Here is a 25,674-nt window from a genome sequence, read left to right on the forward strand (position 1 = left end):
TTACTGAAATAGATGGATTATTTTGTTTGAAGACTCTCATTCTGTTGTATTATATCTGTGTTGTCTCTGTTTAGGAGAGGTAGTACTGTTGTCTATATTACTGCCACAGTCGCATGTATTGGTTGGGTTTTACGACATTTCAGTTATTTGGCAGACAGGAGTTGATGACGATCTTTACCTCACATGGACCAATGTGGTCCGTGCACACACTCGGACATGGGAAGCATGAATGCGCCTTTCGAGGTGCAGAGAGCCAACCAGAGCTCCTCTCACTGGGACCAACTCCCACTCTCAATTAAGGAGGCTGACACAGTCTCTGCTTTTCAGGCTAAAAACTTTTCAATTTGATAAAGCTAACAGTTAAGACTGCTTCAGGACACCCTGGACCATTTTCTAGTGAGGCTGCTGTAGGTTTAGGGCCCTTTCACACCAACCCTGTGAAATCCAGATTTTAGACCAAATGAGGACATTCTGGGAAAATCCTCATCATTTATGCATGTTTGAACGCTCCCCTGAACTCAGGTCAAGATCTTTCAGGCGAACCCTAGAGCCCCAGGATCGGTGGGCCTCGATCCAGATCTACAGGCTGTCCAACCGCTGCAGTGAGAGGACGTCATGTGGAGCTCAATGCATTTGAACAGCAGAATAAACAAGACCAATGACGCCAGTCAGAAAAAACAGACGCATAAAGAAAGAGTTAGAAACTGTCAAGAGGTCAGAGGTCGGACATGGAGTGTTTAAGAAGAGCAGGTGCTTATTGATAGATGGTTAAATTACTATAAATCATGATTGTTTGTGGTTAGCCTTTAGCCGCTAACTGCTAGCTGGCAGCCGGGGCGGGACTTCCATTTTCAGATTTCTTCTTCTGCCTGTCTGGTCAGCCTTCAGTTCGACCGACAGCGCCCCCAAATGAACAGCTGCTGTAATTGCATGACGTTGGTGCGTTTGGACTGTCGATGGTCCGCTCTCAGAAATGCAGTGTGTACGCAAGCCCAACCAAATGAAAGTGGGATGATTCTTGCCCCCACACCTGCACAGGAGAGCCGAGTCCCAGACTTCCTGGGATGAAAGCAGCCTTAGACCGCTTGTGGACCTTCACTGAGCTTCTTCCTTTTCTCACTCAACATGCTTCACTATTACATGCTACTAACATTTGTCTCTCCTGTAGTCTGTGAGAAAACAATATTTGGATGAATGCAAGTGTCATTACCTGTAAGAGATCCTTCCATGCTCATCAAATTTCTCCGACTGAAACTTTGAGGGACCCTGAAACTGAAATGTTCACAAAACCCCAAATTAGTTTTCAAAGAACGCAACATAACAGGTGTGTGTGTGTGTGTGTGTGTGTGTGTGTGTGTGTGTGTGTGTGTGTGTGTGTGTGTGTGTGTGTGTGTGTGTGTGTGTGTGTGTTTGAGGGGCGAGTCTCAGAATATAGGATTTCTGGTTGAGGCGGAAGATTATGGCCAATGACTCCGGTCAGAGAGTCGGGAAACAGGACAGAGAGATCAGAGTGTCTTCTTCTTCTTCTTTATTCTTATTCTCCTTTCTTTAACAGCAACACTATGCGTATTTATGCATGCTCACTGAGGTGATGGTTACTCCCCAGTAGGTGATCTAGTGCTAGCTTGAGCAGCGCAAAGTCGCTCTCCCGACCACTCTCGAACACTGGTAGGGAAGGCCGAGGGATTCCGAGGGCTGTGGCCATGAGTAACTCAGCTCCAGGTATTGGTGTGTACCCGAGGTAGGGAGCAGAGAAATCTGGACCAGTATGCTGCCCATGGTGAGTTGGGATGAGTGGTGGAGGTCTTTGGCTGGCATGCTGAGCACTGTATAGTGGCTCCACGGCTGGTTGACTGTAGCTGTAAGCGGGTTGGTACACCGTTGAAGATTGAGGCTCTGCAAGATTGGGAGGAGGTTGGATTAAGTCTGAACTCGCTGCCAGCGCTGGACTACTCGCTAGTTGTGAGTTAAGGGAAGATGCCACTTGAGGCGTTGTTTGGACCAGCAGTACTGAGGTGCTGACTTGCACTGAAGGGTGTGACACAGGTTGTATCACAGGAGGAGGTGCTGGGCCAGGTTGTGGTCTCATTGGTCTCGTGACCCTTGGTACCATGGGTATGACACCCTGAGAGTGTGTTGCCAGGTTTACTGGGAGTGCAGGTACTGCTGGGGTGGTTGTCGGCTGGAGAATTGGCTGTGCTCCAGCAGGAGGTGCTGTAGAGACTGGAGTGACCTGTTGCATCACTTGCGGAGGAGGAAGAGATGGGTGCACAGCAGAGGCAGGTCTCGGAGGTAACCGGGTTGAGGGAGAGGGCTGAAAGATGGATGAGAGCCCGCCAACCTGTCTGACCTGCACTGGGGTTGGTAAGTCCAGGAAGGGTCTGGATTCATCGGATTGGGCAGGTGAAGGTGGTCATGTCTCATTATTTGAGGAGAGCATCGAAGAGCGAAGCTTAGCAATCTCAAAGTCCTGTTCAGCCCTTGTTAGGCGCTGCTGTCTTTCCAGCCGCCGAGTGAGTGCTTCTCTAGCTTTGAGTGCCTCATCTTGGAGTCGCTGTGCTTCCTTGGCTTGTTCATCCAGCAATTTACATTCCAGGTCAGCTTGAGTCTCCTGCTCAATCTGGCGGCGGATGTCCTCCAGCTCCAACTGTCTTATTCTCTCTTCCATTACAGCAGCTTGTGCGGGTGAGAGATCCTGAGTGGGATACGTACCAACTGAGTAACATGTATGCTTACTGGATCTGCTAGTAGTATGTGAACTCCTCTTGGACAGCTTGCTCGGGTTGCCACTGTGGTGACTGTGAGAGCGGGACACAGTGGTAGGGGGAGCAGGGCGCATGGGTGGCCTGAATCCAATTTGGAAGTCCTCCAGGTAAGCCGGTAAGCGATGTTCTCTCTGTGGACGGCTCAGGAGCTCTGCGTCATCTGATGCTGCTTCAGCCATATCTTATTCATAGGTGCACTCAATCCGGCTCGAAGGACCAATGTTTGAGGGGCGAGTCTCAGAATATAGGATTTCTGGTTGAGGCGGAAGATTATGGCCAATGACTCCGGTCAGAGAGTCGGGAAACAGGACAAAGAGATCAGTAAAGGCAGCTCTCAGAGTCACCCTTAGAGAGCAGTCAGTGCCAGAGCCAGTCCTCTACACCCTTCTCGTCGAAGTGGAGGGGATTTTGAATGCTAAACCACTTGGATATGTCTCCGCTGATGCCGCCGATCCTGATCCAATAACACCACATGTTCTACTCATGGGACGTTGTGATTCCTCCCTGCCACAGGCGCTGTATGACTCCAGCAGCATTCTGGGGACACGACGATGGAGACACAGTCAGGTGCTAGCAGACAACTTTTGGACAACTTTCATCCGATGGTATCTGCCAAGCCTACAGGGGAGATCGAAATGGCAGACTGATGGAGACAAGCTGACCGTGGGCAAGGTGGTCCTCATCGTTGATCCACAACTCCCACGAGCACTATGGCCAGTGGGCAATGTTGTTATGATCCATCCTGGAGCAGACGGGAACATCAGAGCGGCCACTGTCCAGGTTAAAGACAAGATCTACGTGCGGCCTGTTGCCCGACTCATCCAGCTGCCCAAGATCAGTGACTCGGAGGATACCACAAGCTGAGGGACTTTCTCTTGGAGTTCAAATGTCCTCAAGACAGACATTTGGGGGCGGCTGTGTGAGAAAGCCCTAAAGATCCAACAGCACCGCCTTCTGGTGACTGGATAAATGCAGCCTGAACTAGTCTGGGCATGCCCAGTCACACTACAGCTGCAGGCCGATCCTGCAGGTGGACTTTATGGAGCTGTGTGGAGTTTTTGTGTGTTTTCCTGCCTTTTGTGTGCGTTCATGACGAAATACCACACACACATATATACACACATACACGCATGCATAAATATGCATAGTGTTGCTGTTAAAGAAAGAACAATAAAGAAGAAGAAGAAGACAATCTGATCTCTCTGTCCTGTTTCCCGACTCTCTGACCGGAGTCATTGGCCATAATCTTCCGCCTCAACCAGAAAACCTATATTCTGAGACTCGCCCCTCAAACAGTGTGTGTGTGTGTGTGTGTGTGTGTGTGTGTGTGTGTGTGTGTGTGTGTGTGTGTGTGTGTGTGTGTGTGTGTGTGTGTGTTTAATTTATTCTCAGATGACATTTTACAGGACTTTCCATTGCAAACAGGTGAGACAGGAAGCAGAATCATAGTTTGACATAGCACTCAATGGGTTCAACGGGTTCAGGAAGGCCATGAGAAGAGGATCATGAGGTGGCAGTCCAAGTTTTGAAAAATTAATGAATAAAAAGTGGGAGAGTGTCTGTAAATTTCAGAGTATATCTTTAAAAAAAACAACAAAAACAAACACCTTAGAGTTCCACCTCAAGTTAAACCTTCAGCCTTTCAATTCCTCTCACATAAATGAACAGACACTGGAGTTAGCCAAGCCAATCCATCATGCATACCTGTATCGGAAAAGGTGGAGACCATTGATCATGTCCTGAGATGTGCTGTAAGAAGAACTTCAGGAATAAAGGACTCCGCCAAAGGTTCGCGTTAGGGATTTTAAACATGTGAAAAATAGAGTCACAGAGGCTAGAAGAGTAGAACTCAGTATGAACACAATCTGGACACTCACCACGTTCACCTCTGTTTTCTCATCCTGTGTGTTTCCTCTGCTTGAAGCCAGTGTGAGGTGTGATTTGTCTGATGGAGGTTTATTAATGGGACCTGATAAAAGAATTTCAAAATAATGAAAATCAGGGATGCAGTGATAGCTTTTTTTTAAAGGACGAGTACGAGTATTAAAGCTCGTGTCCGGAGTTTCTGTTCGTTTCCAATGTATGTATCATTTTTTAACAGAGCTTAAATGTGTCAGTCTGGTTCAATACTACAATATAATATTAGCATAAAGCAATATAAAATTTTAGTTATGAGCCCCGCCTTCGTCTCATAGACCCCCATATTATCCGAAAAAGCGCAGGTCAGCGTCAGCCAATAGAGTTCCAGCTTCCGCATTCCCGTGTTGTCAATAAAAGTGTGCGCGCAGCGTCGCAGCCAGAGAGCACGCGCACTCACCCAGGCAGAGGTGAGTTAGCTACGCAGCAGCCGCCGCGCTTACCTCGGATATATCCACTGTCTGCTGAACATCCACCGTAAACAGCTAAACATGGAGGATGCTGTAGGACTCGGAGGCTCTCATTTTCACCCGACAGATAACTCGCGTGCACAATTAAAGGGGCGTGGCTTGGTCGCTCATGAAAGCAGAGGGAGGGCGGAACCTCCAGACTTTGGATTAAAAAAAAACCTCTCTCGTTCAAAACTCTGGACACGAGCTTTAACCTTTCGCCACTTCAGTATCGAAATGAGAACTTGTTAATACAAAAGAGACTAATTCATACTCTATTTTACAAATGATAGGTGAAGGCTATGCTTTGCTGCGAAGCACCTCACACAGGCTCTGCTACACACACCTCCAACAGCCATACAGTGGTCAGTCCCCCCGGCACGGAGCACAGCGTCTAGCGACACACTGCCTTGTGGGTACTGCAGACTGTAGACTGTAGACTCAGCTCGCTGTGTGAAGCACACACGCACCAGATCACTCCTGTGTGAGTGTATCAGTCACACCTAAATCATGTTCAGCATGCAGCATTGCTGAGTGTGAACCCCAAAACCCTTTAGCATGTAGCATGTAGCACAGTTCTCAGTTATGTACTTGAGCAGTTAAACTACTGAGAGTCATTCTGCTGGTCTACACGTCTCTGGTGACACTGGTGTTATAAGTTTTGTCTATAAAGCTGAATTGAATGGTCTGACTTTGTAGTGGGAAAACAGCTCTAAGAGAATCATTGCAAATCAATTCAAAAGCAAAACACATCTGAAGACAGAGGAAATGGAGAGACACCCAGGCACACCTGAGAGCAGCCAAGACCAGTCAGAGGAGGAGCGTGATACCGAGGTAAGAAGGAAGTACTTTAGAGAAGTGTCTGCCCACCCTGGTCTTCTGGACCTCCTGTACAACATGTTTGAGACGTTTCCCTCTTCCAACACATTCTGCAGAGCTTGATGATGGGCAGATCATTTGAATCAGGTGTGTTGGAAGAAGGAAACACGTAAAGCATGTTGGACAGAGGGGCTGAGGACCAGGATGGGGAAACACGGCACCAGAGCAGTGAGAGCACAGACTAAACCAGAGATACAGGTTCCTAGGATGGGGTAAGCAGTCTGCTGCTACTGTGCTCAGATGAGGAAAAACAAGCAGGAACGCCAAGGTCTTCTTGTGGGATTGCTGCACAGGGAGATCATGCAAACTGTACACAGAAAGGTCTGGCCTGGGTTCAACCCATAACCGAAGCATGTATGTTTTCAGTCAATACACACCTTGGTATTGGAGCACGATAGGAATCTCGCTCCAGCGACTGGGCCTGTAGGGTAAAAACTGTAAGTAAATACGCAAATGAACCAGCACAGCCACAAGCCAAGATAACAAAAAGCAAAAGAAGAAGAAAGATTAGACATCAACCACAACAGACATGCATCTGTCCATCACTCCCTCTGTCAGGCCTGTTTCAATATCAATTTCAGCATTTCAAAATGAAAACTCTTCGTTATTTCTGTACCAATGCAGCTGACATTCACATCTCCCATTTTCTTCAGACATTAGCTTTTGCAGGTATTTAAATTTCACTGCAGCATTTTCAAAGAAACTTTCTGATCACAGTCAGCAGAACTTCTATTGCATCCTCATCTTTGAAACCATGACTGAACGCTCCTGCACCAATCAGGGAGCTCACATAGCTTTACACTAAATAACCAAAGGGATGATTATGCAAAGTACAGTTGTAGTGATTTCAGCTCACTTAAGCACTGTAGAAATAAATCTTGTTTACAAAGGGCCATGAAGGCAAATCATAGGGGCTCAATATAACACCATCAACATTTTGCATCTGTAATAGAATGTTTGCACATACATTCAGTGTTTATATTTGTCAATTAAGTTTTGCTATTCCTTAAAAAAATTCTGCATCAAAAATCCAACTATGTGAATGTTCACAAACGATTTCCATTTGTGAAAAGAAATGGAAGTTCCTTTGCAATATCTTGTTTTGAGATGTGAACCTTTGGACCTGGTTGCAAGCTTCTGAAGTTGCGGATGTGAACTCTCAACTTTCAACATGAACCGAGGCAGTTGGATAATAAGACAATTGCACCATTCAGTTCACTTGTGATCATAAATATGAACTTTAATTCCCAGATCATCATAAAATAAAACCAATCTTCGACACAGGTCTTCGGTCCATGTTGAAACTCTAGCTCGTGTGTGTGTGTGTGTGTGTGTGTGTGTGTGTGTGTGTGTGTGTGTGTGTGTGTGTGTGTGTGTGTGTGTGAGTGTGTGTGTGTGTGTTCTTGTATTTCTATCCTTGTCGGGGCCAAATGTCCCCACAAGGATAGCAAAACGTGGAACGACGTGCCTTGTGGGGACCTTTTTCCGGTCCTAAGTAGGAGAAACAGTGTTTTCTTGACCATGTTGTTGTTACTGAAAAAAGTAAAAGTGCAAAAACATTTCTGTAGGGTTAGGCTTTGTTGTGGTGTGGGTTAGGGTTAGGGTAAGGGTCAGGGTTAGGGGCTAGACATGAATGGGAGTCAATGGACAGTCCCCACAAGGATAGAAATACAAGACTGTGCGTGTGTGTGTGTGTGTGTGTGTGTGTGTGTGTGTGTGTGTGTGTGTGTGTGTGTGTGTGTGTGTCTGTCTCTGTTCAGGTTGTCAGATCGTCTTCTCTCCTGCCATGTGTGCAGTGTGTCCATGTTCATGCTCTGCTCCTCGACCCTTTGGTGCAGCAGCTTTGTGAATTTTTGAATTTTTTTCAGCCTCTGAGTCCGTGGCAGAATCCTGCTTTGTTTTTTGTGGACTTTGGATTTTCAGGTTTTGGATTTTGATTTCTTTATAGACGATAAAATATAAATTCAACTTGCCTCCTTAAAGTCTGGATCGTTGGTTCCACCCCCATGTAACTTCCTTGGTATCTGACAACAGGATTCTTACTGTAACACAGGAAATGACCAGAATGCATCAGAAACATATCAGCAGAAACACCAATAATCTAAAAACACAAACCTTCCCATTAGCTCCATTCAGTTGAGCACGCTATTAGAAAAGAAACGTTCACCTGGTACTGACCTCAAACCTTCTCCAATCCCCAAACCCATCTTGTATTCATTCAGACTCTTCATTCCATCAAAGCTCAAGTCATTTCCCTGGAGGTCCAGCTCGTCGAGAGGAACGGACCTCTTCTTCAGAGCTTTGACCAGAGACGCCCAGCCTTCATCTGAGACCTCACAGTGAGTCAAACTATCAGGACACAGAGAGAAAAGGACACGGACATACTAAAACTGTTCTCCAAAAACATTCACCAAGCATTAAAACGAGCAATGTTACCTCAGACTGCTCAGTCTACAGTTTGGACTGCTCAGTCCAACAGACAGCTCCTTTATCCCGTCATCTTTTAGACTGTTGCAGCTCAGATCCAGGTTTTGAAGATGACAATGTTTGGACATCAACAGAGGCTTCAAATATGTACATCCCTTCCCTGACAAATGGCAAGACGTTAGCCTGAAAGAAAGAGAAAATTTAAATAATTCGCTACTACAGCCATTTGATGAACAAAAAACCTTTGAATAATTAAATGTTTCATTCTGCCATCAAAGCACACCAACACGAAGGTTGATTTTGGTTAAAACACACAAAAAGTACTAAACAGTAGCTTCATCACTTCCTCTGATGGGACACAAAAAGCCTGCTTCAAAAATGTGAAACTTTCACTGTTTCAGACAGGAAACTGGACGTCAGCTGGTGTTTCAGAATAAAGCTGCTCAGAGAGAGAAAGTTTTCCACTCGAGGGAAATTAGCTTAAATTTGATTTCTCATGCAGTGATAGCCCCTGACGATGAGCTTATGATACTAAAAATGAGATTATTACACTACACAGACATGATGGCAGATAAGAGGATTCTGAAAATGAAATTCTTTAATGATATGGAGTTTTGTTTATGAGTGCTGATTATTGCAACATCACAAGATAAAGAAGAAGCAGGCAGTTTTTTCACCTCCTGTCTGTTACTTGAAAAAAGAGAAGAAATAAATGGCATTATTAGTTATTCTAGAGGCTTTCAATGTTTTACATTGTGGGGTTTATATATATATATATTTTTTCCATATATATTTTAAATATATAGTGCAATTCTTTGGAAACCTGGGTGCTCTGCAAGCAGAGTTGGTGGCATTAATGGGATTTTGAAAGTGTGTTTTTAGTGGAGAGCCTGTTTCTTCCCCTTTACATTTTGCGAAACACTGGGCCATGCATTTGTGGGATGAGCAGCAAAGCGGAATATGAAAGGTGCACTTGTGAAAAATACACCATCGTCACCATGAAACTATTTTTTTTAGAGAGAGACAAAACACAAACTCACTTTAGCCTTTCCAGCATGCAGTTCTTCTTCATCAGTCCCCGACACAGGTGCTTCATTCCTACGTCCTCCAGCTGGTTTACGCTCAGGTCCAGCTCTTTCAGATGGGAGGGATTAGACATAATTGCACTGCTCAGATAGACACAACTGTCCCACCTTAAGTCACAGTCCACGAGCCTGGAATTGCAGACAAGAGGCGAGGATTCAACAGAGGCAGGCATGGTGGGAACTGGAATTTTAATCAGCACCAACCAACAGATTCAAAACACTCCAGCAGTTGGTGTTCATGGTCCTATCAGCTGGTAAAAGCCGGTCTAATGACAGCGTTCAGTCATATTACCATACAAGAACTATACAAATCTGTGATTCGGGGAGTTTTATGAAAGTAACAACTACTGCTCCCCAAAACTGAAATAATCGTGTTTTATATTCTGATTTTAGCTTATTCTGGGTGGTTCCAATGCCAGCAGAACATCAGAGACGAGATACACCCGGAAATGGAAGGTGTATGGCTGTTGTAGCTGCATGGAGAGGCCTCCTTGGGGGACGGTCCCTCAGCCTGACCAGTCCAGGAAAAGAGACTCCAGCTGGTGGTCAAACCTCAGATTGAGGAGGAACGATGTCAATATCATTCTGGCTGTGGCACAATGAATCAGCTTTTTACTTTGTAGAATATGTAGATGGCGTAAGAGGCTGACAATCATGTCCACTGTTGTTTTTTGTTTTGTTTTTTTTGGAAGGGCTTCTCCGTTTCTGTACTCTCCGTCTCTGCAGTCCTGGAGTCACAGATTTCTCTTCGTGGCTCCAGCCTGCACAGCAGTGCTTCATACCCTTACCGATAAAAGACGTCATGCCAGGTGTAATCAGCAGTGAGCAAACTTACCGTAGAGTCCGGATTCTGCAGTGCTGTCTTCCCAGTGCATCACATAGCAGCTTCAGTTGATCACCATTGTGGAATTTGACCCCGTTCAGGTGCAGCTCTCTCAGAGAGGACGGCTTTGCCTCCAGCGCTGAGGTCAATGCCAAACAGCATCTCTTTGATAAGCTTCCATCAATCAGTCTAAGTCAAGAAAAAAAAAATCCCCCAAATCCATCATATCTCTGGAGTAACAATTGTTTCAGATACTTTTTTCCTCTGCATCCTAACTGATGACTGGAATACACTACAGAAGAAAACAGCATGCTGCTCAAACCAACAACAAGAACAAACAGAGAATGAAGACAGTCTGACCTCAGAATCTCCACTGTCTGTTGTGGACTCTCCAGTTCAGCACAGAACCGCTCCAGTTCCTCCGACTCCGTCTCACTCAGATTGACAGAGATGTTCCTCGGTCCTGGTTTGAGGTCGTCTGCTTGTGAAGACCTGAAATTGCAGATGTTGGTGGTCTTGTAGGTAAAGAGACGTATTGGGATTTCCCCACCTAATATTCAGGAAACCCATCTGGAGAAGCAGCACTGCCTGTTGTATACAGTCCCTCTCCCATCTGCCACATGGAGACAGCGTCGCCATCTCTTCTCTCTGTGCTTTTTAATGAGTCGGTAAAAAATGGTCGTGTTTTCCAGATTTTGATTCCAATGAGTGCTTTACAGTTTGTTTGTTTTTTGTTTGTTTGTTTTGTTTTGTTTTTTGGTTTGTTTTTTCCAAACTACTATAATAAACATCTACTACTCCTTAATATTAAAGACTAAAAGATGTTTGTGTTTGAGTTTGTGGTGTGAATCTGTAGAACACACTGAACTTGGAGCTTAAAGAATGTGTGAATAAATTATTTTTCAAACAATTTGTAGGAGAATAACCTGTTACTCACACATGACAACTATGAGCATATTCAACAGTAGGTGTATAAAAATCAAAATGTAGTTGTATATATACGTCCAAAAATTCAAATTTGTGTTTGTTGTTTTTGTAATGTGTTTATTCAATTGATTTTCAAGACACTTTGATAAGAATGACTTTATATTCTGAAAACAGACTACAGAGATTCATTGTTTGTTTACATTTTCAGTTGGCGGTGTGCCTCATGATTCTTAGATTTAAAAAAAAAAGTACCCTGGCTCAAAAACGGCTGGAAAACACTGTTCCAAGGAACCAGGTTGGAAGCTGGAGTTTCAACATATTTGAAATGCCGTTTTAAGTGACACTGACTTGTTCCTGCAGCTCTCTGCGCTGCCTGTACAGATGACATCTTGAAAAACAACAGGATGAGTTCACCTTCGCCAGAACGGAGTAAGACGGTTTGAAAAGATTAGGATTCAAGGTTTTTCAGCTGATTTGAAACTAATATCAGTTGCAATTATGATTTAGATAATGAGAAATTACATTAATAAATGTTTGTATTTTGATTGAATTACCTTGATTTACAGTTGAGTTTTTTTTATGTTAAATCTCATCCATCATGAAGTAATCTGTTAGAATTTGGCCCTCTGGTATAAAAGATAACAGCGTTTTGTGGCTTCCTGCATAAAAAATGTAACCCGGTTCATAACGTGCGAGCAAGAGCAGCTTTCATGGACCCTCATTGTTTTCCAGCTTTTGATTCGAAATGATTTTCCAGATAAAGCAGCGTGACTTGGAGTTAGTCGTTTTGATGCAGCTGGAGGTCAAACTTTTGGGGAGGAGTTTGAACCAAACTCAGTAAAGTAACTAATGTGGGGGGTCAGCAGCGGTGTGAAAGTTTTGTCATTTTGGTGGAGTTCGTGTGTAAAACAAGAACTGATGAGCAAGTAGTTTGGTATGAAAAGACTTTGTTTGAAACACAGCGTGATCTTACTGTTCTTTACAGCTTCTGGTTTTGGAGATTGGAGGCGCCGCAGAGGAAGATCCTCCCTTTTTTTCGCTGTCACCATCACTCATCCTCCGCGTTTCAGTCGTCCAGTTGGATAATTAGTGACACTGCAATAAGCACATTATTAGGATTTAATCATGAAATTCGTTGACACGTTTCAAACCATCCTTCACCCCTGATAAACAGGAAGCATGTAAAGAAAGATTCTCTATTCCACAGTAGACTCCGCAGAACGTCAGCGCTTTAAAGACTCTCATTTTGTCCCAGTGCTTTAGTCTTTGTTTAGAAAATCAGCTTCCAGCCAGAAAAAACTGTGCATTTAACACTTTTGTTCCTTTTCTGTCAGTTATGCGGACAGCCAGTCTCAGCACCTTCCACTCCGTCATTGATCGATTCATTTTCTATTTATTACAATGCATGTGTACAGTATGCACATGAACAATATGGTACACATGTGTGTCTACAGCTCCTGAGGGAAATGTACAGCGTGACAGTGAGTGGTTGGTGGCGGGTGGAGGCGCCGATGGTGCAGATTGGCAGCCTGGCTTCAGCCAGTCTACCCCAGGACAGCTGGCGACACACCAAGCTGAGCGCCATCAAGTATGGAGTGAATTCATCGTGAGCGGCTTTGAGTTCCCTGAAAAAAAGTGCTATACTCAAATGAATGCATAGTCATCATCATCGTCATCCAAACTGTTTCATCAACACATCACGGCATTGAAAGGTAGCTAATTATTTGTTCTTCTAAGATGTGTGAGTTCATAAAGCTGTACTTCCTTAAACTCTTTTTCAATTATTGTTTCATGTATATTAGCCGCACGTATTCTTATTTATATTCTACCTAAAGTTCAGTCATTGAAAATCTCCCCTGTTCTTTCTGTACAGTACAGTGTGTTGAACAGGGAAAAAAAAACAGGAACAATGCAAATGTAGGTGTGGTGATTGACTTGTTCAGTCCTGTCTTTGCAGCTTCTTCCTACATCCCATCATCCCTCTACTGTCTGCAGAACCACAATCAGTTCTCTGACTTCCAGTGGAATTGACACTCAGAACACAAATAAACTAAATGTTGGAATTTCTATAATGTGGAGATTTCATATCAGGGCCACCGGACATTTCCATGGTCTGTTTATGTGACACACATACTTCACAAAGTAATCCCAAAACAAGCGTTTTCGTTACATCTGCAGTGAGGCTTTTCTCTACGATCCCTCTCAGTGGAGTCTGAAGTCAGAATTCCTCTGGAAATGTTTTGAATCGAAAGTGAAATGATCGAATTGAGAAAATCGATCAGTGACGTTACCAAGGTAGAAACCTTTCACTTTTACTTTCTGCTCTTTCGTTAAAAAGTCTCTTCTGGTGTTTTGTAAAGTGTGTTTTCCTTTATTCAGTCTGATGTAAAAAAAGAAATATGAAATAAATATTTACATTCGCTGCGTTCGACTTACCCGTCGAGCTGCACACTGCTGCTTCCGTGTGTGTGTGTGTGTGTGTGTGTGTGTGTGTGTGTGTGTGTGTGTGTGTGTGTGTGTGTGTGTGTGTGTGTGTGTGTGTGTGTGTTGTAGGGAGCTTGGGGAGGTGGGTGTCGGTCAGGACACAGGAAGGAGGGAAGGCTGGCTGCGCTTCAGGAAGAGTTTATTATGAAACGCTCATTTTCACAAATCAGCTCCGCAATAACAACAATAACAAACACAATTGACTTCCCAGTCTCTCTGTGTTCTCACGTCACATGAATTATACGCGACGAGCAGGGCCGGCCCGGGCTTCAGAGGCGCCCTAGGCGAGCCCGAGACGAGCGCCCCTTGGGAGCGTGTTTTTCGAGCGGTCCCGACATTTGTTGAGCGGGGGGGGGGGGGGGGGGGGTGGGGGGGGCGCTGAGGAGCGATGCCGAACAATACCGATCAGTGCCGGGCAGGGCCGAGGACGACGAGCGCAGTGCGTCGGACCGCTGCACAGCGGTGCACACGGAACACAGAGCGTTGTGGCGCCCCTTGTACGACCGCGGCGCCCCCCTCGGGATGTGGCGCCCTAGGCGGCCGCCTAGTTCGCCTATGCCTAGAGCCGGCCCTGGCGACGAGTACCGAAATGACATGAAGGTGTAACTAAATAAATACCGCCCGCCCTGAACGCGCGGGTGTCGGAAAGAGGCGCTCCCAAGAAACAGGAAGTAGCAAATGTCCGACACACAACGGGGTTTATAAATGAGAGCAGTACAGTGCTGACCGTCTCCACGCGAACAACCTAACGGCTGCAGGGACGAACAAGTGGCTGAGGACGACCGACATGTGAAGGCTGATAGCGGAACACACACTCTGTCCGCCATTCACTGCAGAAAACACACAGTCCCGTCAGGCAGAGCGATCAGCGACAAGCAGCTGAACGACGTGACTTAGAGGGTTAAACATGAACGTCTCAATAAACTTTATATAATGTTTTGTAGGCGGTAATAACCTCGTAACGTTTTATCTTACTTAAACTTTTAAACAGATCTCCAAATGTTTTCAACCAACTTATGAACCCATATGTTTCTGTAAATAAGACGAACTACATCAAGGAGCCAGTAGTTTGGAATTAGTTTTAAAACACTGCAGAGCTGAAACAGGAGGGAGAGGATGAGGGTGTGCGCCCTCTGAATCATCCACAGTCTCACAGCGCCTCCTACTGGCGCAAACACATAACTCCATGTTCTCCTTTTATTCGGCATACCTGGCAAACCAAATATCTAAAATCTAATTTCTTAAAGAGGGTACAACCAACGTATTACGATTTAAAAAATGTAGGAAATGGATCCAGTTTGGAGAACTTGTCTACTGCATGGATGGAGCCTCAATCGTCCCTGAAGTTAGAACAAAAGCTCATTATGAGAAATGTGTTTGGCTCTGGTCTGAAGAACAGTCTGCTTGTAATACGAGGGCACATCCAAGTCCCGCTCTACCAGGTTTATCCTCATGGATAGATAAATAAACGGGATTATCATGCATACCTAAATATTGGTAATGTTTTGTTCAGTAATTATGGTGTTCCCAACAAATACTGTTTATGCTGTTTTTGTTCACTTCTATTGTATTACTAGCTATATTCATGCAAACTTTTATTTAATTGTATTTTTTTTTTATTATTTTTGTATTTCATGTATTTTTTCATCTTTATTGATGGCATAATTTCACAGCAAATTTTAGTTTTGTATTCCCTGTATTAACCAAACTGTTCGCTTCATTTCATGTCAAACAGCTTGTCTTGGTCAAAAAAAGATCATTCAGAGATTATTCATAAATGGTGTAATAATGCATACACTGTCACTAAATATATTTGTCAACCATTAATGAACTTCTACCTTTTGTTTTGCCATTATAATACATGATTCTTTTAACAGTTGTGAAAAAGTCACATTTCTATAGCTTTAAAGAAACTTGCTTATTGGATTTGGCGCCACAAAATTAAAATGTCAGTTTTAATGTTATTGCAGTGCTTAAACTTAAACTATTGTGGTATGAAAATTATCCTCTTGTGCTGATGTTGTGTAAGAACTACTTAACTGAATCAACACATGAGTTATCACATTTTTTTATTGACAAAAATAGGCAATTGTGCGACTACAGTGTGGGTTCTGTGTCTCTGAGGGCCTGCAGGAGCAGAGCAATGCCCTGAAGAAATGTCAACCTGAGGAACAGGCCAGCTGTGCCAGCTCTCTGGCCAGATTCGCCTCATGCTGCCTTGCTTCACAGGAATCCTCCAGGAATAACTGAATTTGCCAACATTGCAGCTCCTGGAACTGTTGGTCCAGTCTTTGGTCTAAGGCCTGCCTCTGTCTCCGAGAGCCACCATGGGGAAGTGGCGTTCTATTCTCTTCCTGGCTAATCATCAAAACAGGAAGGGAGACATTAAGCTGCATTTATTCAGGACTTCCTTTCCAGACAACTTCAGATGACAGTTTGCAAGAGGAAAGAGGAGCTACACTCACAGCAGCAGCCAGCATTTGTGTGTAATGTAATTTATGAGTATTCAGTTACAGGAGTGGCAGCAGTGATGCACATTGTGCACTGAGCTTTCTGATTTCAAACCAGGACCTTCTTGCTGAGAGGCAAGAATTATTAATCACTGGGCCGCCGTGCGGTTCACCAAACAGTTCTTAACCAATGAGAAACGCTATACCAGAAGCCCCGCCCCTGTCTTCTCTTACGTCCTCAGATGTGTTTCAGATATCCGTCCCTCGCGCTCTGTGGCTCAGTCAGTGTTTCTATTCTAAGATCTGAAAATGAGCGGCAGAGGAAAGGGAGGGAAAGGTCTGGGCAAAGGAGGCGCCAAGCGCCACCGCAAAGTCCTCCGTGATAACATCCAGGGCATCACCAAGCCCGCCATCCGCCGCCTGGCCCGCCGCGGCGGAGTCAAGCGCATCTCCGGCCTCATCTACGAGGAGACCCGCGGCGTGCTCAAGGTCTTCCTGGAGAACGTCATCCGGGACGCCGTCACCTACACCGAGCACGCCAAGAGGAAGACCGTCACCGCCATGGACGTGGTCTACGCTCTCAAGAGGCAGGGACGCACTCTGTACGGCTTCGGAGGCTGAAGCTCCATCCAGCGACAAAACAAAACAAAGGCCCTTTTCAGGGCCGCTCACCACATCTGAAGTGCATGTCCTCGTAATATTTCATGAACGGCTACTAGACTTCACGGTCTACAGCTATAATGGCTGGATGGCAGGCTTGCATTCAAAATGGAAGCATGATTTTCACAACCACCACTCTGCTTCGACGCCTGTTTTCACTTCAGCGTTCGGTCTTACGTAAAGCGAGTACGCAAACGATTCTGCTGGTAATCCTCGTACTGTGTGCCTCAGGGGAAACACACTGACGCACCGTTTCACTGTTTTCATTCGTTTCTATAGTAAAGCTGAACGTGTGAACATCTACCTCAGAATGTCTGTCTGTCACTGAATCTACTAACCCACATGGACATGTGACCACCTGACCAAAATGCTAATGAAAATAGTCAACAACCTTTGGAGGCGAATAAAAATGCACATTTGGGGACATGAAATCCCGTTTGAAGCCATGAAAGACCCACATCACTCCACCCCTGAGAAGTTTCATCTCTTTAACATCAGAAATATCAGAAAGAATTGCGCTCCTCTTCTAGAGGAGAAGCTCGTGTCTCCAACAATAATATGGCTTTAGCCAGAACAGTCTTCTCATATGTGGCCATAAAACATTGGAATAAACTACCAATACAGATCTTGACTTGCACAGAATTTCCCACTTTTGCACGTCTGACAAAGAAATGGCTGCTCTCAAAACAAATGTGTCTACATTAGCGTTGTAGTGTTGTGAGTAACAGAGACTGGTGATCTGAAAGAGAGTGAATGAGGGAGTGATCAGTATGGCTGTGAAGAAAGACTGCTCAAAAACATGTTTTTATTTAACTATGTATTTATTTATTTTCTTTTGGTTATTGTAATCTAACTCTAAATGTCTCTCTGTTAAACATCAACCTGCCCAGGGACTAATGGTGGAAATTAGCATTCGGCTATAACCCAGCACCAAGCATTTCTCCTCTTTTGGTTAATGTTTTGTTGTGCACTGTCCCTGACAAATAAATGCATACCATACCATACCACATTCCTGCAAAGTAGCTCCACAGGCCCGGCTGGTCGGCTCACCAGGTTTCTGGTCAACTCTGGGTCTTGAGGAGTCATTCATTTAAAAGAGCTCTTCCAAAGAGTCGCTCCTTTCTTTTTGTAATTCAAATTTAAGTTTTCACTTTAATAATATATAGAATTAAAAAAACAATAACAGGTTTTTGAAGGAAAAAGAACAAAAAGAAAATGGGCAGGTCAGCAGGTGATTAAGCATATTTCAATATATGTACACACGAACATATGAAGAGCAGTCCACGATCCTGGGTGCAGCATATATATATATATAAAATCAGTGTTTCCTTGCATTCTGGCTTTCTATATCTAATATAACATCTACCAGCAACAAGGGAGTGAAAGAACCGCTCTGGTTTCTACACACTTCTCCGCTGGCGAGCTGCTGCGTTCAGGTGACTGGGACGAGCTGCGGAAAACTGAAACTCGCTCGTTCACATGAAGGCAGCGCTGACTGCTCGGACTCATTAGACACACAGAAGACATAAACGAAGCGTGGATGATTTGCACATCGACAGCCGCCACACATGAGCTCCATGTGCTCAAAACAGCGTCCAGCTCAACACGCTTCCCGTTTGAAGCTTAACGTCAGTGTTTGTGAGTTTTGATTCCACCCAGTGGAAACGAGAAAGACTCACTGAGTGAATCATCTCACTCACACACAATTCAACACTTCAGCCCCGCTTCACCGTGAAGAATTCACAATTTTAAGTCTCCATTCTGCTCACTTCACTTTCACTGCATTTCCGCATCACGTGAGTCTCAGTCACGTGGTGCTACTGCACAGCCCAACGGCCGAGAAGCACATGAGCCAATCACAGAGAAGAGACAGCACAGTCTCATTTACACGAAGCCTGTATAAGTACAGTCCCACCGCAGCAGCTCGACACCAGAAAGTGAACATGCCTGAACCCGGTAAGTCCGCGCCCAAGAAGGGCTCCAAGAAAGCCGTGACCAAGACCGCCGGCAAACCCGGCAGGAAGAAGAGGAGGCCCAGGAAGGAGAGCTACGCCATCTACGTGTACAAGGTGCTGAAGCAGGTCCACCCCGACACCGGCATCTCGTCCAAGGCCATGAGCATCATGAACTCGTTCGTCAACGACATCTTCGAGCGCATCGCCTCGGAGGCGTCTCGCCTGGCTCACTACAACAAGCGCTCCACCATCTCCTCCAGGGAGATCCAGACCGCCGTGCGTCTCCTGCTGCCCGGCGAGCTGGCCAAGCACGCCGTGTCCGAGGGCACCAAGGCCGTCACCAAGTACACCAGCTCCAAGTAAAGCGCTCTGCTGCTGCAGTCGAAACCCAAAGGCTCTTTTAAGAGCCACCCACTTAATCTAGAGACTCTCAGTACTTTGCGTAGGTATGACCTGAAGGGGAGTTGCTTCCTTCAGGTCAGACTCTTTATCTGTATTTTGAACCTATCATACTACGGTAATTTATGAATTAAATCATGGCGCATTAACCTTTAAGGCTGGGTTATCTGACTCTTCGAAGTGCACCATTTTTTGACAGTACCACTCAAAAGACTGGCTCTTTGAAAAGCATCACATGATCCTTTGTAGAAGTTGAGACGCCACCCTTATTTGTGCTTGAGTCAGTTGATTGTTTTCTGATTTGTTCTACGGTCACTGTCGGTGGCATAAGGTGGTTTGACCCAGATTTTAAAGTTTTTCTGCATTTTTCCTTAACCTTGCTGATCAACCCCAGAAAAGTGAATCTAAATGCTATGTTTGCTTTGAGCATTTCATACTGTCAGAGTTCGTTTCATTTTTTCTTGTTTAAAGTCATGGCTGATTCCAGACAAACGTGGTACAGTAATGAAGAAAAGGAGAAAAGTAAATCTTAAGATACATGGTCATGCTCTTGCCTCACAGGAAGAAGGTCCTTTGTTCAAATACCTGCCAGGGCCTTTCTTTTGAAGTCTGTACCCAAAAACATGCATGTTAGGTTAATCGGGGAACCCGCATTGGCCCCAGGTGTGAATGTGAGAGTGCATGGGTGCCTGTCTCTGTTGGCCCTGCCATGGACTGGGTAACTGTCCAGGGTGGACTCCGCCCTCGCCCATAAGCAGCTGGGACTGGCTCCAGTAACACAGGAGACAGGATTGCACCAATCCAAGCCAGACTTTTATCTGAGATGGCTGCCTCTGCAACTGTGGTTAGTCATGGTTACATAGATACAGAATTCAGTTTATAATAAATCAAAGATCTTAAATGGATTAAAATGTACTAAAGTACTGTCATCTGAATGTGGATGTTAAATATATTTCATCAGACATAATTGTTTTATTTAGTTCATGTATCATGTACTTTTCAAGGAGAAAGGCCCAACTGATCCATGTGGGGGCCCCCAGTGCATACAAAAAAAGACCTTGGGGAGCTTCTTCAAGGTCACTGGGTAAACCACAAGATCCTCTCGTCACCAGGAACAGCAGGCTGTGGCCACTGAGCTTCAGTCTTACCTACATTGTGTCAGATTTGACAGTGAAGAGAACCCACGGGACTGGTGGAAGGAGCACCAGAAACTCTACCCACGAGTTTAAAAGCTGTCAAAAAAAAAAACAAAAAAAAAAAAACTTGTGGATTCCAGCAGCAAGTTTCCTATCAGAGAATTTTTAGCTCTGGGGAAACGGTGACCTGCCTTCACTCATCACTCTAGCCAGAACATGTTGACAAACGTGTTTCTGGCTAAAAACCTGGAGGCCGAACAGCCTCAAGTGATTTCCTTTTCTGTATAAGCTGTTCAATCATTAGTTATTGAGATGCACTTTGAGATAGCACTCTGAAAAAGAAAATTTATTCAGTTATCCTTTGATAAACATTACATTCTTGGATACATTTAATTTTTTTTGCATTATAAAAGTTATTCTTATTTAAAGTTTAATTTTGCACTGAAAACTGTTCATATATTTGTTTGAAAGTTGTGTAATAAAGATAGAGATGTTTTCAGTAACATGAATAATCTTGATTGATAATCATGATCACAATATTGTCCATATTTGTGCTTATTATTTTGACTATAATCGTGCAGCCCTACATCAGTATTTTGTCTTTTTTTTTCATAGATCATTTCATAGTGACAATCATCCACTTCTCGGATTTTGACCCTTTGAGAAATATCCAGAATATGATGTAACTGCCTCATGCACAGCAGCATTACTGTAGCATGAAGCCATGAGGTATTACCGACCTGAGTAAACTCCCAGAGGTCCATGCAGCAATTACATTCACAAAGGCTGTATCATCATAGCAGGATGGTGAAAAAAAACTCAAACTGCCTGCTTCTGAATGTTATATTCACACTTTTGAATCATCATACATTACTGGTTACTTCATATTCAAGCTGTTGTCAGCATAGTTCCTTCCACATTGTATCCACTGCACCTTATAACTCCTGGTGGAGTAGGAATGCCAGAATTGTACAGGCTCAATAGTTTCAACTCAAATGTATCCTCTTCTTTCTTACATGTTGAACCAAATTCACACAATTTTGTCTGCAGAGTAACTATTGCAACAAATCAGTAAGATAAAACTAACATGTGTCAGTTAGTGCTGTGACGTTCAATGAACGAGCCGTTCATTTGAACGGCTCTTTCAAGTGAACGACGAGAGTCGTTCCTTTTTGCAAATTGTCCATACGTCCTTCACGTGTCTCCTGAGTGTCTCCTGAGTCCAGCTGTGATGCTGTCTTCATGTGAACGACTGAGTTTCAGTTTTCTGCCGCTCGCTCCAGTCATATGAACGCAGCAGCTAACTAGCGGAGGAAACCGGAGCTGAGCTGGTGTTTTGGAATAACTGGTTTCGTTATTAATTGGCCACTGGGTTTCTTTCTCGTCCCTTGTTGCTGATAGATGCTAAAAACCAGACAAAAAGCTGTGTTGGACCTTTTATGAGTCTGATTTCAATACCACTTCCTGCTGCTGCTGCTGCTAGTAGCAGCAGCAGCAGGAAGTGCTAAAGGAAGTCAGTCACCAGGTAACAAGGAAACCAGTTAAATTGTAACACTGTATATCACTTTATCAGAGGTTTTAGCAATGGAACACACACACACACACACACACACTGCTCAGTTCGAGGACAAATAGCAGCCACAATATGTGTATCAGAAAAAAATGTCTTAAATCTGTCATTAAACACATTAAAGCACCAGATAACTCATAACTGACAGTAACAGTGTCAGTTGTCAGAAAGTAATGGATTGCCTCTACACTATGAGGGGAGCCAGTCTTTTGAACGGCTCTTCAGGAGCCGGCTCCCTTCAAAGAGCCAGAAATCCCAGCTCGAGTGTCAGTCACTAAGGTCTAATCCCAGCTCATTCCCGTGAACTATGCTCTCTGCTTGCCATCCAGAAGGGACTATAACACCCCTCCACATGTGCAGTGTAGGCTGTGAGTTTGTGTCCCTGAAGGCTGGACCATTACAGATTTAGTATGTAATAGCATAGTTACAAAAATTAGACTGAGACCATTCAAATGTGTCCGTAAGACAAAAAGTAAACGCTCAACATGCTTTGCTGCTATAACACGATTTCCTACTGGGTGTAATGAAAGTATTAACCCCGTTTTCACCGACTCGCCTTTTGTGAAATACAGACTTGTCTTTATTCTCAATAAACAACTTTACTTAAACTGGCGAATCCTGGCGCTCACGATGCGTCAGCTTCTTAATTGCCGAGTTGCGCTCTTCGGTTTGTCAGAGTGGGCGGAATGTTCATGCCGACATGTTAGACAACCATAGTAGTTATAACAAACAAGACTCCTACACCTTAATTCTACAATAAGAAATTCAAAGCGCACATTTCGGGTAAACTCAGAGAGCGCTCTTCAGTGAGAAGGTGGGCGGCCCTGAAAAGGGCCTTTGTTTTGTTTGGTGCGGTCGCTGGATGGAGCTTCAGCCTCCAAAGCCGTACAGAGTGCGTCCCTGCCTCTTGAGAGCGTAGACCACGTCCATGGCGGTGACGGTCTTCCTCTTGGCGTGCTCGGTGTATGTGACGGCGTCCCGGATGACGTTCTCCAGGAAGACCTTGAGCACGCCGCGGGTCTCCTCGTAGATGAGGCCGGAGATGCGCTTGACTCCGCCGCGGCGGGCCAGGCGGCGGATGGCGGGCTTAGTGATGCCCTGGATGTTGTCCCGGAGGACTTTGCGGTGGCGCTTGGCGCCTCCTTTGCCCAGACCTTTCCCTCCCTTTCCTCTGCCGCTCATTTTCAGATCTCAGAGTAGAAACACTGAATGAGCTACAGAGCGCGAGGGACGGATATATGAAACACATCTGAGGACGTAAGAGAAGACAGGGGCGGGAATATAGTCTTTGGCGTTTCTTATTGGTTGAAAATTCTACGTGGCGGCAGAGACCAAAATATAATATTTGTCATTGAAGTGAGACAATCTTTCAGTAGATCAGACTTTACTTCACAAGAAGCACAAAAATAAAGAGTTCATTTTAAATAGGCAGACGGCTCAAATGTATATCAATGAATATTTTGGTTATGTTAAAATTTTCACAGATGCTTCAAAAGGTCAAAACGGGAAAATAGGAGTGGCTTTTACAGTTCCAGAGTTTGGAGTTAAAGTTGGGAAAAGAGTAAATGAAGAAGTGTCAGTTTATAAGGGGGAAATGCTGGCAATCCTACTTGCCCTTCACTGGGTGGAAGAGGTCAGGCCTTTAAAAGCGGTGATTTGCACAGACTCCAACTCGTCCATAGTCAGCCTTCAATACAGTCACTCAGACAGTAGGGAGGACACTTTATATGAGATTCAACAAGGACTGTTCAGGATTCAAATGATGGGGCTGAGTGTTGTGTTTATATGGGTACCAGCACATGTGGGGCTGCAAGGGAATGAGGAGGCGGATCGCATTGCTAAGATAGCAGTCCATAAGTTAGATATAGATATTCAAGTACGGGTGAACAAGGCAGAAGCAAAGAGTATAATAAAACAAAATCTGAAGCTAAAGTGGCAGAAAGACTGGGATCAAGGCACAACGGGGCGGTGGTTTTATAAAATAAAGAAACGAATTGGAGGGATGCTCGAGGAAACAGGGAATAAAAAGCGAGATGCAGTCATGACAAGATTAAGGATTGGGCACACTGGACTGAATGAATCACTTTTCAAAATAGGAAGACACTTGACGGGCAATTGAGACTTTTGCAGTCAGAAGGAATCAATAGAACATGTGATTTGCGTATGTCAAGAATATAATATCCATCGAAACAAGTTAGTACAGAGACTGGCTAGACTGAAACAAAAACTGGACCTGGTTAGTCTTTTACAAGAATCTGCTAACAGTGCAGGGAGGACAGCTTTATGGACATTTTTGATGGAGACTGAATTGTGTAATCGTATTTAGTTATTAGTAATTTTTTTTTTTTTTTTTTAAATCTAGGTTACGCGTCATCCTTGTCTAATCATACCAGTTGGTGGCGGTAATGCACCATTTCAGTTTGCCAACCGCCATTAAACCCTAAAGAAGAAGAAGAAGAAGAAGAGACAATCATCCTTTTAAAAAATACAAACGAAATTGTATTTGAAGTGAAGATATTTGCCGAAATTTGAACATCATCTTCGTAATATTTATGGATCTTCATTAATCCCAGGGACAACATGGCACATGTTTGTTTTGGTGTAAAAAAAAAAAATCCACAAAAAAAATCCATCATCTGACAGAGTCATGACAACTTAACCAATATTGATCTCATTTTGCTCTTTACTGTATTAAAACACAGATCTTCCAATGTTGTAAAATTGTCAACTGAAGATTTGGGAGGATTTACTTCGTCCATAAATAAAATATGTGTGATCTCTATTGATTTGCGTTTTGATTTATGTGACAGTAGGAAAACAAAGATTTAAGGAACATTAGTTGATTTAGAGATGTCACACTCCAGTGTGCTCTACATCAGGGCTACTCAACTTACCATTGCTCGAGGGCCACATAGAAAAACATTTCTGTTTGCGTGGGCCGCAACCTAGGTTTGCTAATTTATATGACTGAATTATGTAAAATACATTTAAATAATGTAATTAATATTCAATAATGAAATTTTAAATGCATTACAATAGAAAGACAACTACATTAGTCTTTTGTAAAACTAAAATAAGACTTTGTTGAAAATACATTACACTAAGCCTTATAGATCTATTTGTGGCTGTTTTCTGCATTTCCAATAAAAAGCAAAAAGGTGAAATGGCATGACATTTAAAAAAAGTCAGATATCAAATTATAAAATGAGGCTTTATTCACAAAATATGAATATACTTACTACACATATGAGCACTTTTTGTAACAAAACATAAGTATTTTAAATATTTTTCAAGCAATGCGTTTGAGAAATTCACTAAATTACAACAAAAAAGCAGGTCTTTTTCCACAAAAAAGTAAATAAATTAAGGGATTCTTTACAAAAATAATTGGCCTACTCCTGCAAAAAATAAATGAAGTAAAAATTAAATATTGTGCATCACAAAAAAGATCACCGGTGGAAAAAAAAAAAAAAAAAAAAAAAAACAATCATTGTAAAGCATACAAACATAGCTCTGCAGGTGACTTACTTTTTGGAGAACAATGACAGAAGAAAAACACACAGGTGTGTGTTACTCACAGAAATTGTGCACAACAGGCAGCCCTACAGAAGGTCACAGCTAAAACAATTACCCTCACCTGAAATCAGGACGATTTATCACATTTCTTAGCAAAGTCCAATACACGTAGGATTTATAATAAGAAAAACAAAACTTTCGGAAGTGTCTCAGTGACAGCACAGAGTCAGTG

At 43.8% G+C, this 25,674-nt stretch overlaps 4 protein-coding genes across 10 annotated transcripts in view; 2 read left to right on the plus strand and 2 right to left on the minus strand.

Annotated features, from left to right (window-relative positions):
• The window catches only part of LOC115389900 (ribonuclease inhibitor-like), a 31,222-nt gene extending 17,435 nt beyond the window's left edge, over nt 1-13,787 (minus strand). For 6 of the 7 annotated variants that reach the window (XM_030093475.1, XM_030093473.1, XM_030093476.1 and 3 more), the window contains exons 1-12: nt 13,709-13,787; nt 12,246-12,367; nt 10,706-10,837; nt 10,358-10,534; nt 9,478-9,651; nt 8,447-8,620; nt 8,189-8,359; nt 7,984-8,052; nt 6,388-6,431; nt 4,643-4,734; nt 4,470-4,514; nt 1,211-1,272 (exon numbers count right to left, since the gene is read on the minus strand). In XM_030093475.1, the coding sequence (XP_029949335.1) occupies nt 1,211-1,272; nt 4,470-4,514; nt 4,643-4,734; nt 6,388-6,431; nt 7,984-8,052; nt 8,189-8,359; nt 8,447-8,620; nt 9,478-9,651; nt 10,358-10,534; nt 10,706-10,837; nt 12,246-12,328 (1,223 nt within the window). In that variant the 5' untranslated portion in view covers nt 12,329-12,367; nt 13,709-13,787. The remainder of the gene's footprint in view (nt 1-1,210; nt 1,273-4,469; nt 4,515-4,642; nt 4,735-6,387; nt 6,432-7,983; nt 8,053-8,188; nt 8,360-8,446; nt 8,621-9,477; nt 9,652-10,357; nt 10,535-10,705; nt 10,838-12,245; nt 12,368-13,708) is intronic. The other variant, XM_030093474.1, reaches the window with a different exon arrangement.
• A 2,720-nt stretch (nt 13,788-16,507) lies between these two features.
• Nucleotides 16,508-17,034, plus strand: LOC115389955 (histone H4). The gene has a single exon (XM_030093545.1). The coding sequence runs from the start codon at nt 16,516-16,518 to the stop codon at nt 16,825-16,827; it is 312 nt and encodes a 103-aa protein (XP_029949405.1). The 5' UTR covers nt 16,508-16,515; the 3' UTR covers nt 16,828-17,034.
• A 1,771-nt stretch (nt 17,035-18,805) lies between these two features.
• LOC115389939 (histone H2B-like) lies at nt 18,806-20,681 on the plus strand. Its single transcript, XM_030093527.1, has one exon. The coding sequence runs from the start codon at nt 18,810-18,812 to the stop codon at nt 19,182-19,184; it is 375 nt and encodes a 124-aa protein (XP_029949387.1). The 5' UTR covers nt 18,806-18,809; the 3' UTR covers nt 19,185-20,681.
• Nucleotides 20,682-22,796: 2,115 nt separating this feature from the next.
• LOC115389945 (histone H4) lies at nt 22,797-23,108 on the minus strand. Its single transcript, XM_030093534.1, has one exon. It carries the CDS (start codon nt 23,106-23,108, stop codon nt 22,797-22,799), a length of 312 nt encoding a protein of 103 aa, XP_029949394.1.
• Between the last annotated feature and the right edge of the window lie 2,566 nt (nt 23,109-25,674).

The sequence above is a fragment of the Salarias fasciatus genome, chromosome 6 (genome assembly GCF_902148845.1).
Source record: "Salarias fasciatus chromosome 6, fSalaFa1.1, whole genome shotgun sequence".
Taxonomy (NCBI): Eukaryota; Metazoa; Chordata; class Actinopteri; order Blenniiformes; family Blenniidae; genus Salarias; species Salarias fasciatus.